Source organism: Pseudopodoces humilis, chromosome 5, assembly GCF_049639895.1.
Source record: "Pseudopodoces humilis isolate 2021_Gansu_Grassland_sample_001 chromosome 5, ASM4963989v1, whole genome shotgun sequence".
In the NCBI taxonomy this organism is placed as follows: Eukaryota; Metazoa; Chordata; class Aves; order Passeriformes; family Paridae; genus Pseudopodoces; species Pseudopodoces humilis.
In genome coordinates this window covers 12,841,433-12,856,818 of record NC_142204.1, presented here as the reverse complement: position 1 = coordinate 12,856,818, position 15,386 = coordinate 12,841,433, and the positions used below count along the sequence as shown (strand labels likewise).

The 15,386-nt window shown below is 41.8% G+C and overlaps 1 protein-coding gene across 4 annotated transcripts in view; it reads left to right on the top strand.

The window, feature by feature from the left end:
- LOC102110477 (fatty acyl-CoA reductase 1-like) overlaps nt 1-15,386 on the top strand; it is a 119,995-nt gene extending 104,609 nt beyond the window's left edge. For all 4 annotated transcript variants that reach the window (XM_005532687.3, XM_088055493.1, XM_088055491.1 and 1 more), the window contains 6 exons: nt 103-221; nt 1,268-1,335; nt 4,603-4,774; nt 8,698-8,827; nt 9,685-9,812; nt 10,804-15,386. In XM_005532687.3, coding sequence (XP_005532744.1) covers nt 103-221; nt 1,268-1,335; nt 4,603-4,774; nt 8,698-8,827; nt 9,685-9,812; nt 10,804-10,966 — 780 coding nt within the window. In that variant the 3' untranslated portion in view covers nt 10,967-15,386. The remainder of the gene's footprint in view (nt 1-102; nt 222-1,267; nt 1,336-4,602; nt 4,775-8,697; nt 8,828-9,684; nt 9,813-10,803) is intronic.

Below are 15,386 nucleotides of genomic sequence, written 5' to 3'. Positions count from 1 at the left end.
GGTGCTGGCCTGTGCCCAGTGCACACTGCTGGAGTCCTGCCAGTTAAATTTCAGCCCAGTCTGAAGTGGGTGACTGTTTCCCTGTCTCCCTGTGTCCCACAGGCAGGCAAAGGGATCCTGCGGACCGTCATCGCCAACAACGAAGCGGTGGCAGACATGATTCCTGTCGACGTTGCCATCAACCTGACTCTGGCAGCTGGGTGGTACACAGCTGTGCACAGGTGGGAGGACATCCCTCTTTGTAGCATTCCTCTTTGGCCACACATCTGGAATATTTGCTTCCTGCACCAGCACTTTAAAGGGAATGAGGAGCTGATTAAAAACCAGTGCAAGAGGCTGGCTGATGGATTTTCTGGTTGGTGTTTTCTCCCTGTGGGTGGGCAAGGACTGAAAGTGTAGACACAATAAAGGCAGGGTTTAGAGTTAGGAAATCTCTACAGCTGCAGGTGAGACCTGTTTCTTGCCTCTCAGAAGTCACTCTTCTGAAGGCCAAGAGCTTTGCAGCAGTGGTTTTTTTGGGCCTCCTTTTGATTGAGTTGCTTTTCAAGTGTCTTCTGGAGTTTTCTTGGTAAAAAACCCCTTCGAGTTTTCATTGGGAAACACTGCACAATGTAAATATATTATGGGCTTATATATTATATGATCTAAAAAATCTCCCTTCTTTGCATTGCTGAGAAGAGTATGTAGAAGTGATATTAAAGATTTAAGGTCTTTTCCTGTGAACCTCTGGGCTGGCCTTTAATCATTAGGTAGGAGTACAAAGAATAAACTACATGAACTATTCTGGAAGTTTATGCAACTCTGAGAAATCAAACCCAGGCAAATAAAAGAAGTGTTTTACTTTGAAAGACAGAGTAAGCCCTCTGAGCTGAGGGTAGAGCTACATCCAGTAAGGTAAATAAACAGCCTAAAAGGACCTTGAAGAGCAGCTCACCAGCTTTCCCCTCAAAGCATTATTAAGAAATCCACCAAATTAAAACTGTGCAGTTTTCAAGTGTGCAGTAAGACGAATGCTGTATTGATGACATCATTTGACACCCTTGGCAAGGCAGGCTTAGGTTAAGAAAACTTTTCCATTAATTCTTGACTTATGCTGAAGGAAGAAGTAAAACCAGTGTGATCCATGTTTAGTTCCACAACAACAAATGCAAAATTTATTTGGTTTTAAACCAGGAATTTTCTTGAAATTGATTGATTTTGTAATCCTTTCCCTAAGAAATGGAGTTTTTCTTCATATCACAAAATAATACTTCTTTCTGTTTTCCAGGCCAAAAAACTTGTTGGTGTACAACTGTACAACAGGGGGAATTAACCCTTTCTTCTGGGGAGAAATGGGTAAGGTCTCATTTAAATGGAGAACATCTGTTAGTGTTCCTTACACTTTGAAGAGTTAATTTCCTCAATTTAGGTGACATTCATTGTCTGCCATTCATACTGCATTTTGGGGACCCAGCTGCAGTAGGTGAAGGTCCTGTGAGGCAAAGGGTACTTCCAAACCAAACCATTCTAGGATTCTGTGACATTATGGAAGTGAAGTGATCTTTCTTGCCCATCAGAAAATTCTGAACAGAAATAACAGGTGTGCACTTGAGGAGGAAAACATTGAGATGACACATGAGCTTCAAGAAAAGTTTGTATTTTGATCATGAGTTTTGTGGAAAAAAAAAATCTAATTATTTTCATGGCTGATTTTTCTTCAAGTGAATGTACTTCCAAGGCAGGGGTGAAAGAAAGGGAGACAGATCCTGACACCCTTACTGAGAAAAACATATGCTGAAGCCAAGAAGCAGAATTTGTCTCAGCTGTGTACTGTGAAATACTGTGTACAGTTAGTACATTCATGGACAGATGTACTGTGCCTGGTTTACTTTCTGTTACCCTGCATTCATATCTTCATGCTTTAAATACAGGAGGCTGGCTACTCCATTTCTCAGCCTTTGCTTTGCTTTTCTCCTTCCATTATTTACATGGGAAATTAAGTCAGCAGAGAATGAGACGTTTACAGAGAATGAGACAATTGCATTTACAGAATAAATGTCTTAACCATGATACTTGATCATGTGGCCTAGCAGGGAAGAGAAGAGGTTCCAGCAACTGGCTTTTCAGTCACAAATCTTTTGTGGCTTTTTCACAGGAGTGAATGCAAAGCTCTTTGCAGGCTGCTGCTTCAGCAAAAGCCACCATAGCACCACTTTCTGAGGTTTGCCTTTCTTAACCCTTTTTCAGAAAACAGCAATGTATCAGTGCGTTATCATTGATTTTATTCTGTTCCTCTGCTTATAGCTGTGGATATAGCCATGAAATCTGGGTCCAGCAGCAGCAGCTTAGCTGTGTGGTGGAACTGAATGCAAAGTTTTCTCCTTGGGTGACACTATGAAAGCTCTTTCTACCACATGTTGCAGCCACAGTTTTCCTGAGAGCAGCATACTGCAGAGAATTAGGATGGAGTATTAAAGTGCAAAATTTTGCCTTTAAAGATGTTGTATGGCTAAATAAATGAGTTTGGGAAAGATTTATTGCATCACAAAGTTAAAACTGCATCCAGTCTGAATCCTCAATTCAGTCTCCTACCAATTTTGTTTTAGGAAATAGACATAATTCTGTTCAAGGAGTCAGGGTGTGTGACTGGTCATCAGAGTGGAGGGTTCTGAGTGTCTGGAAGCTGCTGAGGAACCAGGGAGGGGAATGGGAGTCACCTGGCATGGGACTGAACATTTCAGTGCGAAGCAAAACGTGGGGTTTGCAGAGGGGAGAGCCTGGACTACCTGGTTAGGTCAGGTGACACCAGGACCTGCTGTAGGAGTGACAGGTGGACACAAGGCAGTATGGATTTTTCAAGGGGAGAAAGATCAAACAGAGAAATTGAGGCTGGATTAGGCTGAGGAAACTGAGGGTTGGGAACAGAAGTGACTGAGATGGTGACTGACACTTTGAGTACGCTTTGAGTGATGAGCTTGAAGGGAGGGAGGGAGGAGAAAGAGATCTAGAAGAGAGTTTATGCTTACACATTCATTGCAAAGCAGTTAATTTTGAAGCTCCTCAGACATAGACAAAACCTCTTAGTGTTAAAAGGCACCTTAACTGATTTATTTCTTTTCCAAATAATGCTATGCCTTGGGGTTTTTTCTTTTCCCTTTTACTTTCTCATTACTTTTCATGCTGTTACAAAGATGTGGTCAAATAACTAAATTTTTATCTGAAGAAGCATACTGGGCTTTGCTGGAATCTGGTTAGTCTGACTTTGTGACGTACATTTAGCAGTTTCTCCTCAAAACTAAACCTTAAAACAGGCTGGAAAATGATGTTCAGCACAGCAAAAATTAAGTTCAGTTTATTCTTGATAGTCTACCAGGGTGAGACCTTTGTCTGATTCTCCTTCTGCAGAACTTGCCTTTGAGCTGTAGGATTTGCTGCTGCATTTTTGTCTTCAGGTTGGAGGGGAAGGACCACCAACCTACTAAGTTGTTGCACTAACTCCTAGAGGTGACAAAAAGGTGGTTTGGGGTTCTTAGAAGAAGTACAGCGAAAGTTACTACTTGAAGTGCGGTAATGAGCTGACCACAGACACTGGAGAGTTCTGTCTGAATGTTATGACTGGAATCTGCTTATCTGAGGATGATCTGGATGTTTCTTGTGGCTTGCAAATTCTCATCTGATTTTCTATTTGTAACATAAGCTTAGAGACTAAACTATAATATGAGCACAGACTGATGTTGTTAACTTTCAAATCAGTTTTTTAGAAAGTGAAAAAAGCCCACATATTCTTCTTTCTTGAGCTTGCTGCTGCTCAGGAATAGGAGCACCATCTGTTTATCAGTCCCTAGGATGATAGTCTTACACTCAACTACTGCTGTTGTATTAAGCCTCTGCAATATGCAAATGTCCCAGATACGCACATCTAGATGCCACTTTGTGGCACTGTGCCATTGCCAGAGCTCAGAATCAGACCCAGCCTATTTTGTGCCTTAACGTACAAAGGGAATGGAATATTCCCATGCTGTCATTTGTTTTCAAGTTAAGAATGCAAGAGAGTTTGCTGCCTTAGAGCAGCAGAGGTCTGAAAACAGGCAGACATTTGGTGGTGTGGGTCAGATCTGGTTTGAAAGCATACAATGAAGTCTTTTTAAAGCTATCACCCTGTGTAAGGAACAGACTAACTCGGACATCAGCCCTTTGGAAAATCTGATTGAAAATTAGAAATGTAATTTTTATTTTATGCTAGCAGATCAAAGTTTGCTTTCAGTGATCTAAAGAAATGTCAGCACTTACCAATTTCACATTTGCTGCAGGTGAAAGCAGAGCTGTAGCTTCTTGAAGCTCTTAGGGCTGCCTGCTTTTCCTCCTTTATGTTTTGGTGCTTTGACAAGGAGGTTTTTGTCTGCCAGTCTGTCAGTGTCAGGCAGGATTAGGTTTCAAATGGGTAATAGATGGAGTCATCAATTTTCATGGCAGAAGGGACAACCTGGTACAAGCTCTGGTGAGACAGTTCAGAGAGCTGTGGGCTGGAGGTGAGAAGCACAATAACTTGGGCTGTGCTGCACCATGGTTCCAGCCCAGCTGGAAGTGAGTGATTGCCAGTGAAAAATGCCTCTTCCCTTGCAGGGCAGTATGTCATGTCCACGTTCAAAAGGAACCCCCTGGAGCAGGCCTTCCGAACACCCAATGCTCACATGACCTCCAGCTACTTGATAAACCAGTACTGGATCACTGTCAGCCACAAGGCACCTGCCATCCTCTATGACCTGTACATGAGGCTCACAGGGAGAAAGCCCAGGTAAGGAATGGTGCTCTCAGTCACTCCTGTAGAGAGCAGAGCTCAAGCCATTGATGAGAACTGGAGAACTGGAGCCCTTGAGCTTCTTCCCGTTTCCTTCTCTTGAGGAAAAAGAGGAAAATATATAGCTAGGCACTGCCTAGGGCTTGCACCCTTCCCAGCACCTGGAGAACAGCACATCTCTTGAACTCAGTTTTACACACTTCAGAGTTTCCCAAGGCAGAAGAGGACTGGTAGTCTTCTGTCTTCTCTATATCCAGATCTCTACCACTTCAACTTTCCAATAGGATCACCTCTATCTGACATGAGCTTGCATAAGGACCTGAGACAGGCAAGGTTTAGAACATACCAGCTAATACTTTTTTTTTCCCCATAAATCAGATGCCTAAGTAGCTGGTTGCAGCACTGGCCTAAAATCTAGGAAGCAGTTACCTCTGAGTATGATTAAATTCTAATTGTATTTAGGAGGGCTGTTCACCATTACAGGTGGTATTTGAGCCCTGGCAGTGGTATGGCTTGGAGGAACAGCAATATGCATGTCCCATGTGGAAGGAATCCTCTTGTAAGTAACGTTACTCCAGACATTGTCCTCCTTTACTCCCTGCCACCACAGAGGAGGATTTATTGTGCAATGTGAGAACAGGATGACAGTGTTGTGTTGATCTCAGCTGCTCTTGTGCTCTTCTGCTAGTGAGAAAGCTGGCTTCAGCTGTTTGCAAGGAAATCTCTGGCATTGCTTTGATTTATCCCTGTGTGATAGATTTTAGCTAGCGCTTTAAAATGATTACACCCTGACATTCTGCTTCAGAGGCAGATTGGTCTGTAAAAAGACTTCCAGTTATCCAGGAGGAAAGAATTACCGTAGAAATACAGGCAAACTGAAAATGAGGATGGAATTTTCAAGCTTTGTTGAAATGTGCAGCAGTAGGATCTTGGCACTGCCATTACAATTGACATTTCTTTTTATGAAACTGATTGGCATAATTAACCAGTGGACACTGCCTGCAATGCTGTAGTTAAATGTCAAACAGACCTCAGCCTGATCTTCTGAACTTTAAGTTTTGCAGCCACAGCAAAGACAGCTCACCAATGAAGTTGGGAGTTTTCCAAGTCTTTTTTTTTTTTTTTTAATATAATTCTCCTTTTCTTTTGACATACTCCTTCAGCTACCACATCCAGGTATTGCTGCAGTGTGGTAGAAAGCATTCATTGTTTCTTGTAGGTAGCAGCTCATTGTTTCTTCTTTTCCAGCTATCTGAATATCAGACCTTTATGGTCTAAGGGCAGTAAACCAATTCAAATAAATAAATAAATAAATAAATAATTATTTTTTTTTTTTAAAAAAAAGCCTTTTTAGGTGTAAGCTCATTTCACATAAACTTCCAGATATCATCTGGAATTATCATGCCGTAAATAGTTTCCTGTGAGTGCTGCACATCCATCCATGACTTAGGGCATAATGTGCTATACCCTTAGTAGTCCCTTAGGGCAATCCTGTCTCACCTGAGCATCTGCTCGTGCAAGGCTCTGTGTGGGAGCAAATTTTTGTCTAGAAGACAAAAAGCATGTCTGAAGTGTGGCTACAGTGAGAGCTAATACTTTCCTGTCAATTTATTTGACAGGAAATAAATTGATTTATTCCTGTCAATTCTTCCCCAATGGAAGATGAGACTTCCTGCAAGGAATCTTTGCATGTTTCTACTTAGTTGATGTTTTTCAGAAGACCTTTCCTTCATACAAATTATTAGTCAGTGTTTTGAATGTGATCACAACAATTGAGCTCAGGCAGTTGACATGAAGCACAGTTTTAACACATATCTCTTCAGGTCATAGAATCAGACTGGTTTAGGTTGAAAGGGACCTTAAACATCATCCAGTTCTACCCTTTCCATGGGCAGAGACACTTTCCACTGAGGTTGCTCAGAGCCAGGTCCAGCCTGCCCTTGGATACTTCCAGGGATGGGGCAGCCACAGCTTCTCTGGGCACCCTATGCCAGGTTCTTTCTCACACTCTTCTCAAAGGGAAGAATTTTTTCCATATACTAAAGAGTTGATTCTCTTATCCTTTCTTTTTTTCTGGCAGTTTCCATTAGTCCTAAGCACTTTAAAGATGTTGGGGAGTCAGTTTGAGGGGCAGCTTCAGATCTTTCCAATCTAACTGCATACTTTTTTTTTTCCCCAAGTTCCCAAAATGTATTAAAATATTCACAAAGCTTTGCCCCATGGTGGTTGCCCTACACAAGAAGATTAATCTGAAATAATTGTAAAGCAGTTCAGATAAAGTACATTCAGTCAACATGCACATAATTATTCAGAATAAAGGTTCCTTTAATCTGATAGTCTGCTTTGCCTCTAAAATGAAAGCCACTTTAAGAAGGAGTGCCTGTCTAAGGTTTTAGTGCTCTTTCTAGTTGGTTTGGGTGAGCTGCACAGTTCTTCTCTGAGCTGATGGATTCATCGTGTCTTTCTGTACTGTGCTGAGTGCTTATCGCCATGGCAGTTGTGTCTGTATGGGGAGAGGCCAGCCTGGCACCATTCTCCTCCAGACTGCTGCCTTTTATTTGTCACAGGAACTGTGTTTCCCTCTGGGGCAGCTCAATATTTTGCATGAAAGCAGCTCTGTTTTCCACAAAAAACAGCCTTTTAATGCTTTCTTTTGCCCTTATCCAGTCTGAGAGGGCGTGGTGTCCTCTCAGAATTGACCAAGTCCTATACATCACACTTCAAAACAACAGAGGCCTTTTTTACTCATGACTGGGACAACTAAAATAATCCTGCAGGGTAGGGGACAGCATTATTGTCATCCACTTTTATATTAAAAGAATTAGTAAGAAAAGGCCAAGACACATGAGAGGACCTGAACCTACATTTCCCAAGTCCTTAAGCAGTTATGCCTCTGAAGCAAAATGACAACAACATGGAGCTGTTGGAGTGAAGTCTAGAGGAGGGCTATACAGATTGTCAGAGGGCTGGAGCACCTTTCCTATGAGGACAGGTTGAGAGAGCCAGGACTGTTGAGGCTGGAGAAGGCACATGGGAAACCTGGTAACAGTTTTTCAGTACTTAAGCAAACCAGTGGGAAAGAAGGTGAGGGACTCTTACCGTGGAGCATAATCATAGGATGGGGGCAATGGTTTCAAACAGAAAGAAGGTACATTTAGACTACATAGGAGGAAATCTTCCCTGTGAGGGTGGTGAGGCCCTGGCACAGGGTGCCCAGAGAAGCTGTGGCTGCCCCATCCCTGGCAGTGTCCAAGGCCAGGTTGGATGGGGCTTGGAGCAACCTGGGGTAGTGGAAGGTGTCCCTGCCCAAGGCAGAGGGTTGGAACAAGATGATCTTTAAGGTCTCTTCCAACTCAAACCACTCTCTGATTCTTTGGTTCTGTCTGAAAACTGAAGTTGAGCAAATGACTTCTGAGCTCAGTGTCCATACTGCAGATGTGGTCACCAAATACTGGAGCTAATGCCAAAAATCAGAGCCTTGCTTCAGTACACAATTCAGGCTTAGGAGTAGAAGAGAATTCCTGTGGCAGAAAGAGAAGTATCCACCTTGGGAACAGAAGCACTGTACCTTTGTGGTGCAGACTTCATGCTGGCTCAGATGGACTCTTCCCTACACAGTGGTTCATTAGTTAGATGCAGCTTCCAGCCCTTGCTTAGGCCAGACCAGTGAGTTGGACATCAGTGGCAAACACATTTGCTGCCATGTTTGAGCCAACAGTAAAAGCTGGGTAGCTCTAGGCTCAAGAGCTCAGCTGGAACAGTTTGGACTTGTTGAGCAAGTTCTCAGCCTAGTGAGTAGCAGGGCAGTGCTCAGGAGGAATTGCAATGTTTATTCACCTGGATTGGTGGAAACACAAACCAGCAGCTTCTACATAAGGTCAGACTTCCTGCTCACCTCTGATACTCCTCCTTTGTTTCAGAATGATGAAGATCATCAATCGGCTGCACAAGTCTATGACACTCCTGCAGTATTTCTCCACCCAGTCCTGGAACTGGTCTTCAGATAATATGAATATGTTAATGAGTCACCTTAACACAGAGGACAAAAAGGTAAATATGTCTTGAATATGGGTTGCTAATCTCAGATTCTGTTCATCTGCAGCAATTAGTTTTGGTGTGTTGTTGAGTTTTTAAATGATATCTAGATGATTGGAATTTATTTCAGTTTGAAATACTTATTTCAGGAGCTTTCCATTTATTACTGGAGAATGTTTTCAGGTCCCTTACAACCCAACCAATTCTGTGAAAACTTCTTCCTCTCTACAAAGTCTTTCTTTGCTCTAAGAGACAGACAGCTGCCTGAGAGCTTACTGACAGTTTGTCCAGTATGAGCACCTAAAATGAACTGGGATAGTTGGCTCTGCAATGAGATCTTATTTATGCCAAACAGCAAAGTGACCCATTTCCTGGACTTCTGTTGATCTAGCTGCCAAAAGAGAATGCAGCACAGCTGAGAGTAACACTGATGCAGAGGCACCTGTTGACTCAATGTCCAGTTAATTTATTTACACATTTACACATAATTCTAGTGACACATTAAAACTGCGTGGAGGTTTTCATTTGAATCTGTTTGCCTGTGTGGAATGTCATTTTTCTTCCATGATTCTGTGTGTGTGTGTGTGTGTGTGTGTGTGTACAAAACATGTATTTATGGAAAAGTTGCCACCTGAAAGATAAACACCTTTATTTTCTGCCAGCTAGCACTACACTTCTGCTTGCTTTTCCCAGATTCCCAGGGTGGGACATTAATCAGTACCTGTGAAACACAGTCTGGCAGTGCTTGGTGGCTTTGACAATTTCAGAGACAGGACCTTCTCAGGAACAGAGATCAATGAGGAATTGATGCTTCAAGTGAACTGGTTTTGAACTCTGGTGTTTAGCTTTCACTCTTTGTCTTTAAATCCCAGTTATACAACTTTGATGTTCGCCAGCTGCACTGGTCAGAGTACATCGAGAGCTACTGCATAGGTGCTAAGAAGTACTTGCTAAATGAGGACATGGCTGGCATTCCAGCAGCAAAGCAGCATCTACGCAAGTAAGTCACACCCAGAGACAAAGATAAGAGCTCCTGACTACCTTTGGGGAAAATAAGTCTAGCTATGATGCAAAATTATTATTATTATTGATTAAAATGGAGATAAATAACTTATCACAGTGGCTTGTCAGTATTTACAAACAGAATAAGAGAATAGTTTGCCATAGCTAGGAATCCTAAACAAGTTCATCATTCATGGATCGTTTTTAGGAGATTTATAAGGACCTCAGGAATGGACTACTGACTGCCTCAGACCATGGGCTGTGGTGCAGTGATAAAATTTACCTTAAAATAAAAGGGCTCTTATGAAAACAAAACAAGTCTTGAGGTCTTAAGGTGTTTTTTTTCCTTTGGTCCAGCACTGGGAAATTGAGAATTAGAACTGCAGAAACTTTTGCTTGACAGAAAGAAGACAGGATCATTAGATCTGTAAATTCAGTAATAGCATTGAAACTGATGCTGTAAACTAACCCACTCCCCCCAAAAAATAAAAAATCCCAGTGCTGCAGTATTGCAACAGTGAAGACCATTTATGATCATTATGTAATTTCACAATTCTAGAGACGGGGTTTCACCCCAATAAGAAAACTTTGCTTATCAGCTCCTATGAAGGTTCTCTAGCCTGCCCCAAATCCTGCAAAGTGAGAGATAGACAATATATGAAACCGATGCAGAAAGTATTTGACACAGCCTGTCCTAAAGAAAAACCTCTCCATATGACTGCTCTGATTTGAAATGAGATTACAGAACAAGAGAGAATTCCACTACAGCCATTCCACCTACACCATGAACTATTCACTGTGCTCCAGCTTCAGCATAGTCCTTGGAAAGACCAAGGACTCCAGCACAGCATCTCCAATAAAACAGGAATGGCAAAAAGCCCAAGGCCCACTTGTAAATAGGATCTATTCCTGAATTACCTATAGAAAATGTAGGGGGCTGGTGAGCTTCTTGTTGTTGTGTGTTTCTTGATAAGATGCCTCTTTCCCAGGCTGAGGAACATTCGATACGCGTTCAACACCACCCTCCTTGTGATCATCTGGCGCATCTTCATTGCAAGGTCACAGATGGCTCGAAACATCTGGTACTTTGTGGTGAGCCTCTGCTACAAGTTCCTGTCCTACTTCAGGGCATCCAGCACCCTCAGGCACTGAAGCCATCCATCAGCAACCAGCCTCTTCCAGAAGGACCTCCATCTCCTCTAATCAGAAACTGTGGGCATCGGGGTCTGAAAGTAGCAGAAAAATCCACTCCCTCGAACAGCAGCTGGCATTTATTGTGCACTGTTACATGCTCACCTTTTTAATTTTAACTAATGCTTTAATACATGGTGGTCTTTCTTCCATAGGACCAGGCCAATTTTTAAAGCCATAACTGAAGCTTTAGGAACAGGTCAAGCTGGGACCCCTCATCTAGAATCTGATGTGCAAGAGTAAGGATTAACCAAAGTCATTGTCTTCCCATGTACTACTCCCTAGGCTATCTTAATTCTATCTTCTTCCTCAAAAGAGTCAAATGTAAAGCATGACCTTGGAAGACAAGGATGCCACCAGAGAAGACCCAGCCAAGGAAGTTAACCTTTAAGAGGTCTTCCTAAAGCAGCTGTTCCTTCATTCTCATTCAGTGAAATACTGTCTTATTGAAAAAAAAAAAAAAAAATTGCACCTTCTCAGTTCTTCTAAACTTTAGGAAGGGGAAAGATCAGTCATATGAGGCCAGTGAACACAGGGAGCAATTTTCAGACCTTGTCTTTTATTGCTGCTGAAGACTGATGCTTTCAAGCCATACCTGAAGACACACATAGAATTCATGCACCTGTGTTAACTCATAAGCTGCTTTCTTACAGAAAGGTCTTATTTTCTCCCTGTGGTTAAGGTATTAAAAAATTCCTGGTCTTGCATCTATCACATTTGCTTGGAACATTTTTGGGGTCTTGAAAAATGCTGTATTAACCCTGAGAATGAAGAGAAGACTTCATAAAAATCAGAAGAAGAATACAGAAACCCATCATTATTTTTGAAGTATAGGTCTTTTTTTCCCTCTGCAGGAAATCTCTCTCCCTGCAGCTCAAAACCAGCCTGATACTGGGCTTTCATTACAGCTAAATAACTTTACAGTTGATCATTTCCACTGGCAAAGAAATGTAAAGACACACATAGAGGAAACATCATTGGGCCTGTTCTGCTGCCACTCCTGTCAGGAGGCATTAAAAGACTGAAACTTGTTTTTTTTGAGAATAGTTTAAATGTTGGATTTAATGATCTTAAAGGTCTTTTCTGACCTAAGCAGCTCTTTGATTCTTTGACTTCTCTATAAGAACAGTCATGCAACTGTGAAGGTAATGTACTTTGTCCTGCAGTTTACAATTTTCAGAATTTGATTTTTCAGAGTTTTAGAATTAAATTGTAATTTAGAAAGGACACCAAGGACCTTCCCAATGCTCATGGCTGTTGGAGATCCTTATTTCTTGTAGTGAATTGTAAATTCCTGTGGGGGCAGAGAGAGAGAGCTTTCTTCAAAGTAGCTGGTGGAACAACAGCAATAAAGTTACTGTGTTGTCAGATTTTCAGAGTAAAATCTTACACCAAAATATTTTTTATTCAGGTAACACTGAATAAGCATTTCTAAGATGATCAGTCCTCAGTGCAGCACCCAGTTTCTCTAGTCTTGTGTCATGCCAGCTGTCTGAAAAAGTAATGCTATATAAAAACCACAACAAAGTGACACAGGTGCTCTTTTGTGAGCTGAGAATAGCATAATATTTATAAACCTGGCATTCCTCAAAAATTATACTTGGTCTTGGTAGTGAAGGTAAGAGCAAACTTCGAGTGTATTTATATCTGAGCACTTCAGGCTGGTTCAGAAACCCTTCTAAAGGCTGAAGGAATTAATCTTTCCCCCTATGCCCCAGAGGTCTTGTTCCAAGCAATTGTCAAAGGATGCCTGCAGCAGAACCTGACCAGAAATGTGGTGTCCAGGATGGTAGGACATTGTCTGCCACTGACCTGTGTGTTTGTCACACACTGCTTTTGATCTGTGCTTAAATAGGTCAAGCCAGTTTACAAAGATGAAAATTTCTGAAGCTCTTGCCTTGGAAATGTGCATCCTGAAACTAGTGAAACTGGTTGTTGGGTCTGAGTTTTCCAGCTTCAGGACATGCTGTGCAAGGTGTGCAACCTGGGAAACCTGGAGCTATGTGTTCAGGGGCTGGGGACCAATGTTTGCTGTCCAGTGCTGCCAGAGCAATGCTTTGGTGAAGGTTGTGGCACTGTACTTTGCTACCTTGGTGGTGGTGAGGCAGGTTGCTGCAGGGATTCATGAAGACAGCATTCCTTCAGTTACATAACTGGATCATCAGGCAGCTCACAGTCCTCATAGGAAAGGCTAAAAAACAAAGCAAACCAAAACTATAGATCACTTTGAAATAAACTTCCACTCAAACATTAGGCATTAATTTCAACACTTGTCCTGAAAGTCTTTTTAAGTGCCTGCCTTATGGACAAAGAGAAACAACATTAAAAAGGGGATTGTGACACTTGGGCTGTGCATGTAACAAACAAAAGAAAGAATGAAAAAAGGTGCAGAGCTGCTACACCAACATTAGTCAGCTCTCCTGAGAGTAAATTGTCCCATCTTTTCTTCCCCTTCCCTACTCAGACCAGGAATTCCTCTCAATATACCTGTTGTCATTCACACTTGTGTGCACAAGCTGTATTGTTCCACAAGTCTGAGGTGTATTTTTTATTCCCCAAGCATATCCAGACCTGGTTTTCTGGAGACACAAAAAGGTGCTGCACTCGGAACAGTGGTGGTTCTGTGGTGACATTTTAAGGTTTTTCAGCATTTTGCTGAAGGAAACAGCTGCAGAAAAGCTACTCAGCCCCAAAAAACCAGCAGGAGTTGTTTGGGTTGGAAAAACAGCTGTTGCAGATGGTGTCTGCTCTTCTGAAGACCTTTCATAGCCCACACAGCATCACCAGCAGCTGGATCCAGAGCTCTGGCTTTGCCTGGGGTGGATCAAGCTGTTAGCTTGTCTTAACACAGACGTAACATGTAGGGGAACTTGAATCTTTAATCCATTCTCTTGTGGCTTGAGATGCTTCCAGCTGATTGTCTGAAGCACGGACATATTTCAGAAAGCCTCAGTGCAGGGGCTGATGTGTGGTAGTGGCCCTTGAGTGCCAGCTGTGACTGTCATAATGGGGAGCTGAGCATTGTTCTTGTTCTCATCGCAAGCAGTGGCTGATGTCTGATGGTTTACTTTGTGCTCCTCAGTGAATTTGTTTATGCTCTGAAGAAACCCAAGCCCTGGGGAAAATATCTGAAAGAAAACACTGAATATCATTTCACCATCAGCAACAGGCAGAAGCTTGCAATTAAAAAGTACAATTTTTTAATTAAACAGTGATAACAAAGCAAACCAAACCAACCACAACAAATCCCTACAATTAATCTAATGTTTTAACTGCCTTTTGAATGACAACCAAAGCTGTTAATCTTCAGTATGTACGTTACTAAAAAAATAAAATTTCTTACCCCTCCACCCTCCTCTGTTCCTTGCTGAGAAACATTTCTTCCAAGTAGGGAGGGAGGGGTAACAGACCCACTGATAAATCACAGGTTCTTGGCCCATTACCCACCTCTTGCAGAAATGTGTTCTTCTACATTTTATAAGGAAACATGAGTACATCTGCCTGTGTGTACAGCTGCATCTTTCAGCACCAGACAACAGACATGGTAAAAGCAGTGGAGGTCATCCTGAAGTGACAGGCTGTGCTTGTTTGGCATGCCCTGTTCCACTTCAGTTCACGAAGAAGCGATTAAAACATACCCTCATTTCCAGTGTAAAGGGAACCTAATCTGTAGTTATTAATCGAGTCATTTTCATCAAAAAGCAACTGGGAAAAGAGGGAGGGGGGCATCCTTTTGTTTGTAAATAAGCTACAGCTTCATGGTTGAAAGCATGCTGTTGCTCTTCCAGCATTGACATTCTACTGCTGAAAGCAAGGATGAACTTTCAGTACAATTTTAGTACAATTGGACCCCTTATTCTAGCACAGGGCAAATAACATTCCCCAGAAGGTAAGTGGTGAACACCCCATTACATGGTGCTAAATATTGGTATGAAGGTGGTACAGATTTACCTGAAGAGAATTAAAATCAAAAAAATAAAGTGTATTTGGGGAATAATTAAAGATGTACTTATCCCACTTTTCTCTATTGCTTAAAAGCCAACTATGAATTTTTTTTTTCAGATGAACATGAAGCCACTTACAAAAGGTTCCTTATCCTTACATGATCTTGGCAGACCCCAATTTATAGTAAAGTATGTACTCTTCCCACTGTCCAGTTTCTACAGTTCTATCTGCTGTTTCTATCCTCTTGTTAGCTATGAGACAACTTCCTGTTATAAATCTTTAATTACAGAGTTTCTAATGTTAAGGCATAACCTTTTGAGCTCTCAAATCAGATAAAATTATCAAACCACAAATTACATGAACCTCAGCCATAAAATTGTTAATATGATGTTTATGTTATTTGAAACATTTAATAAAACAAAATATTTTAAAGCTA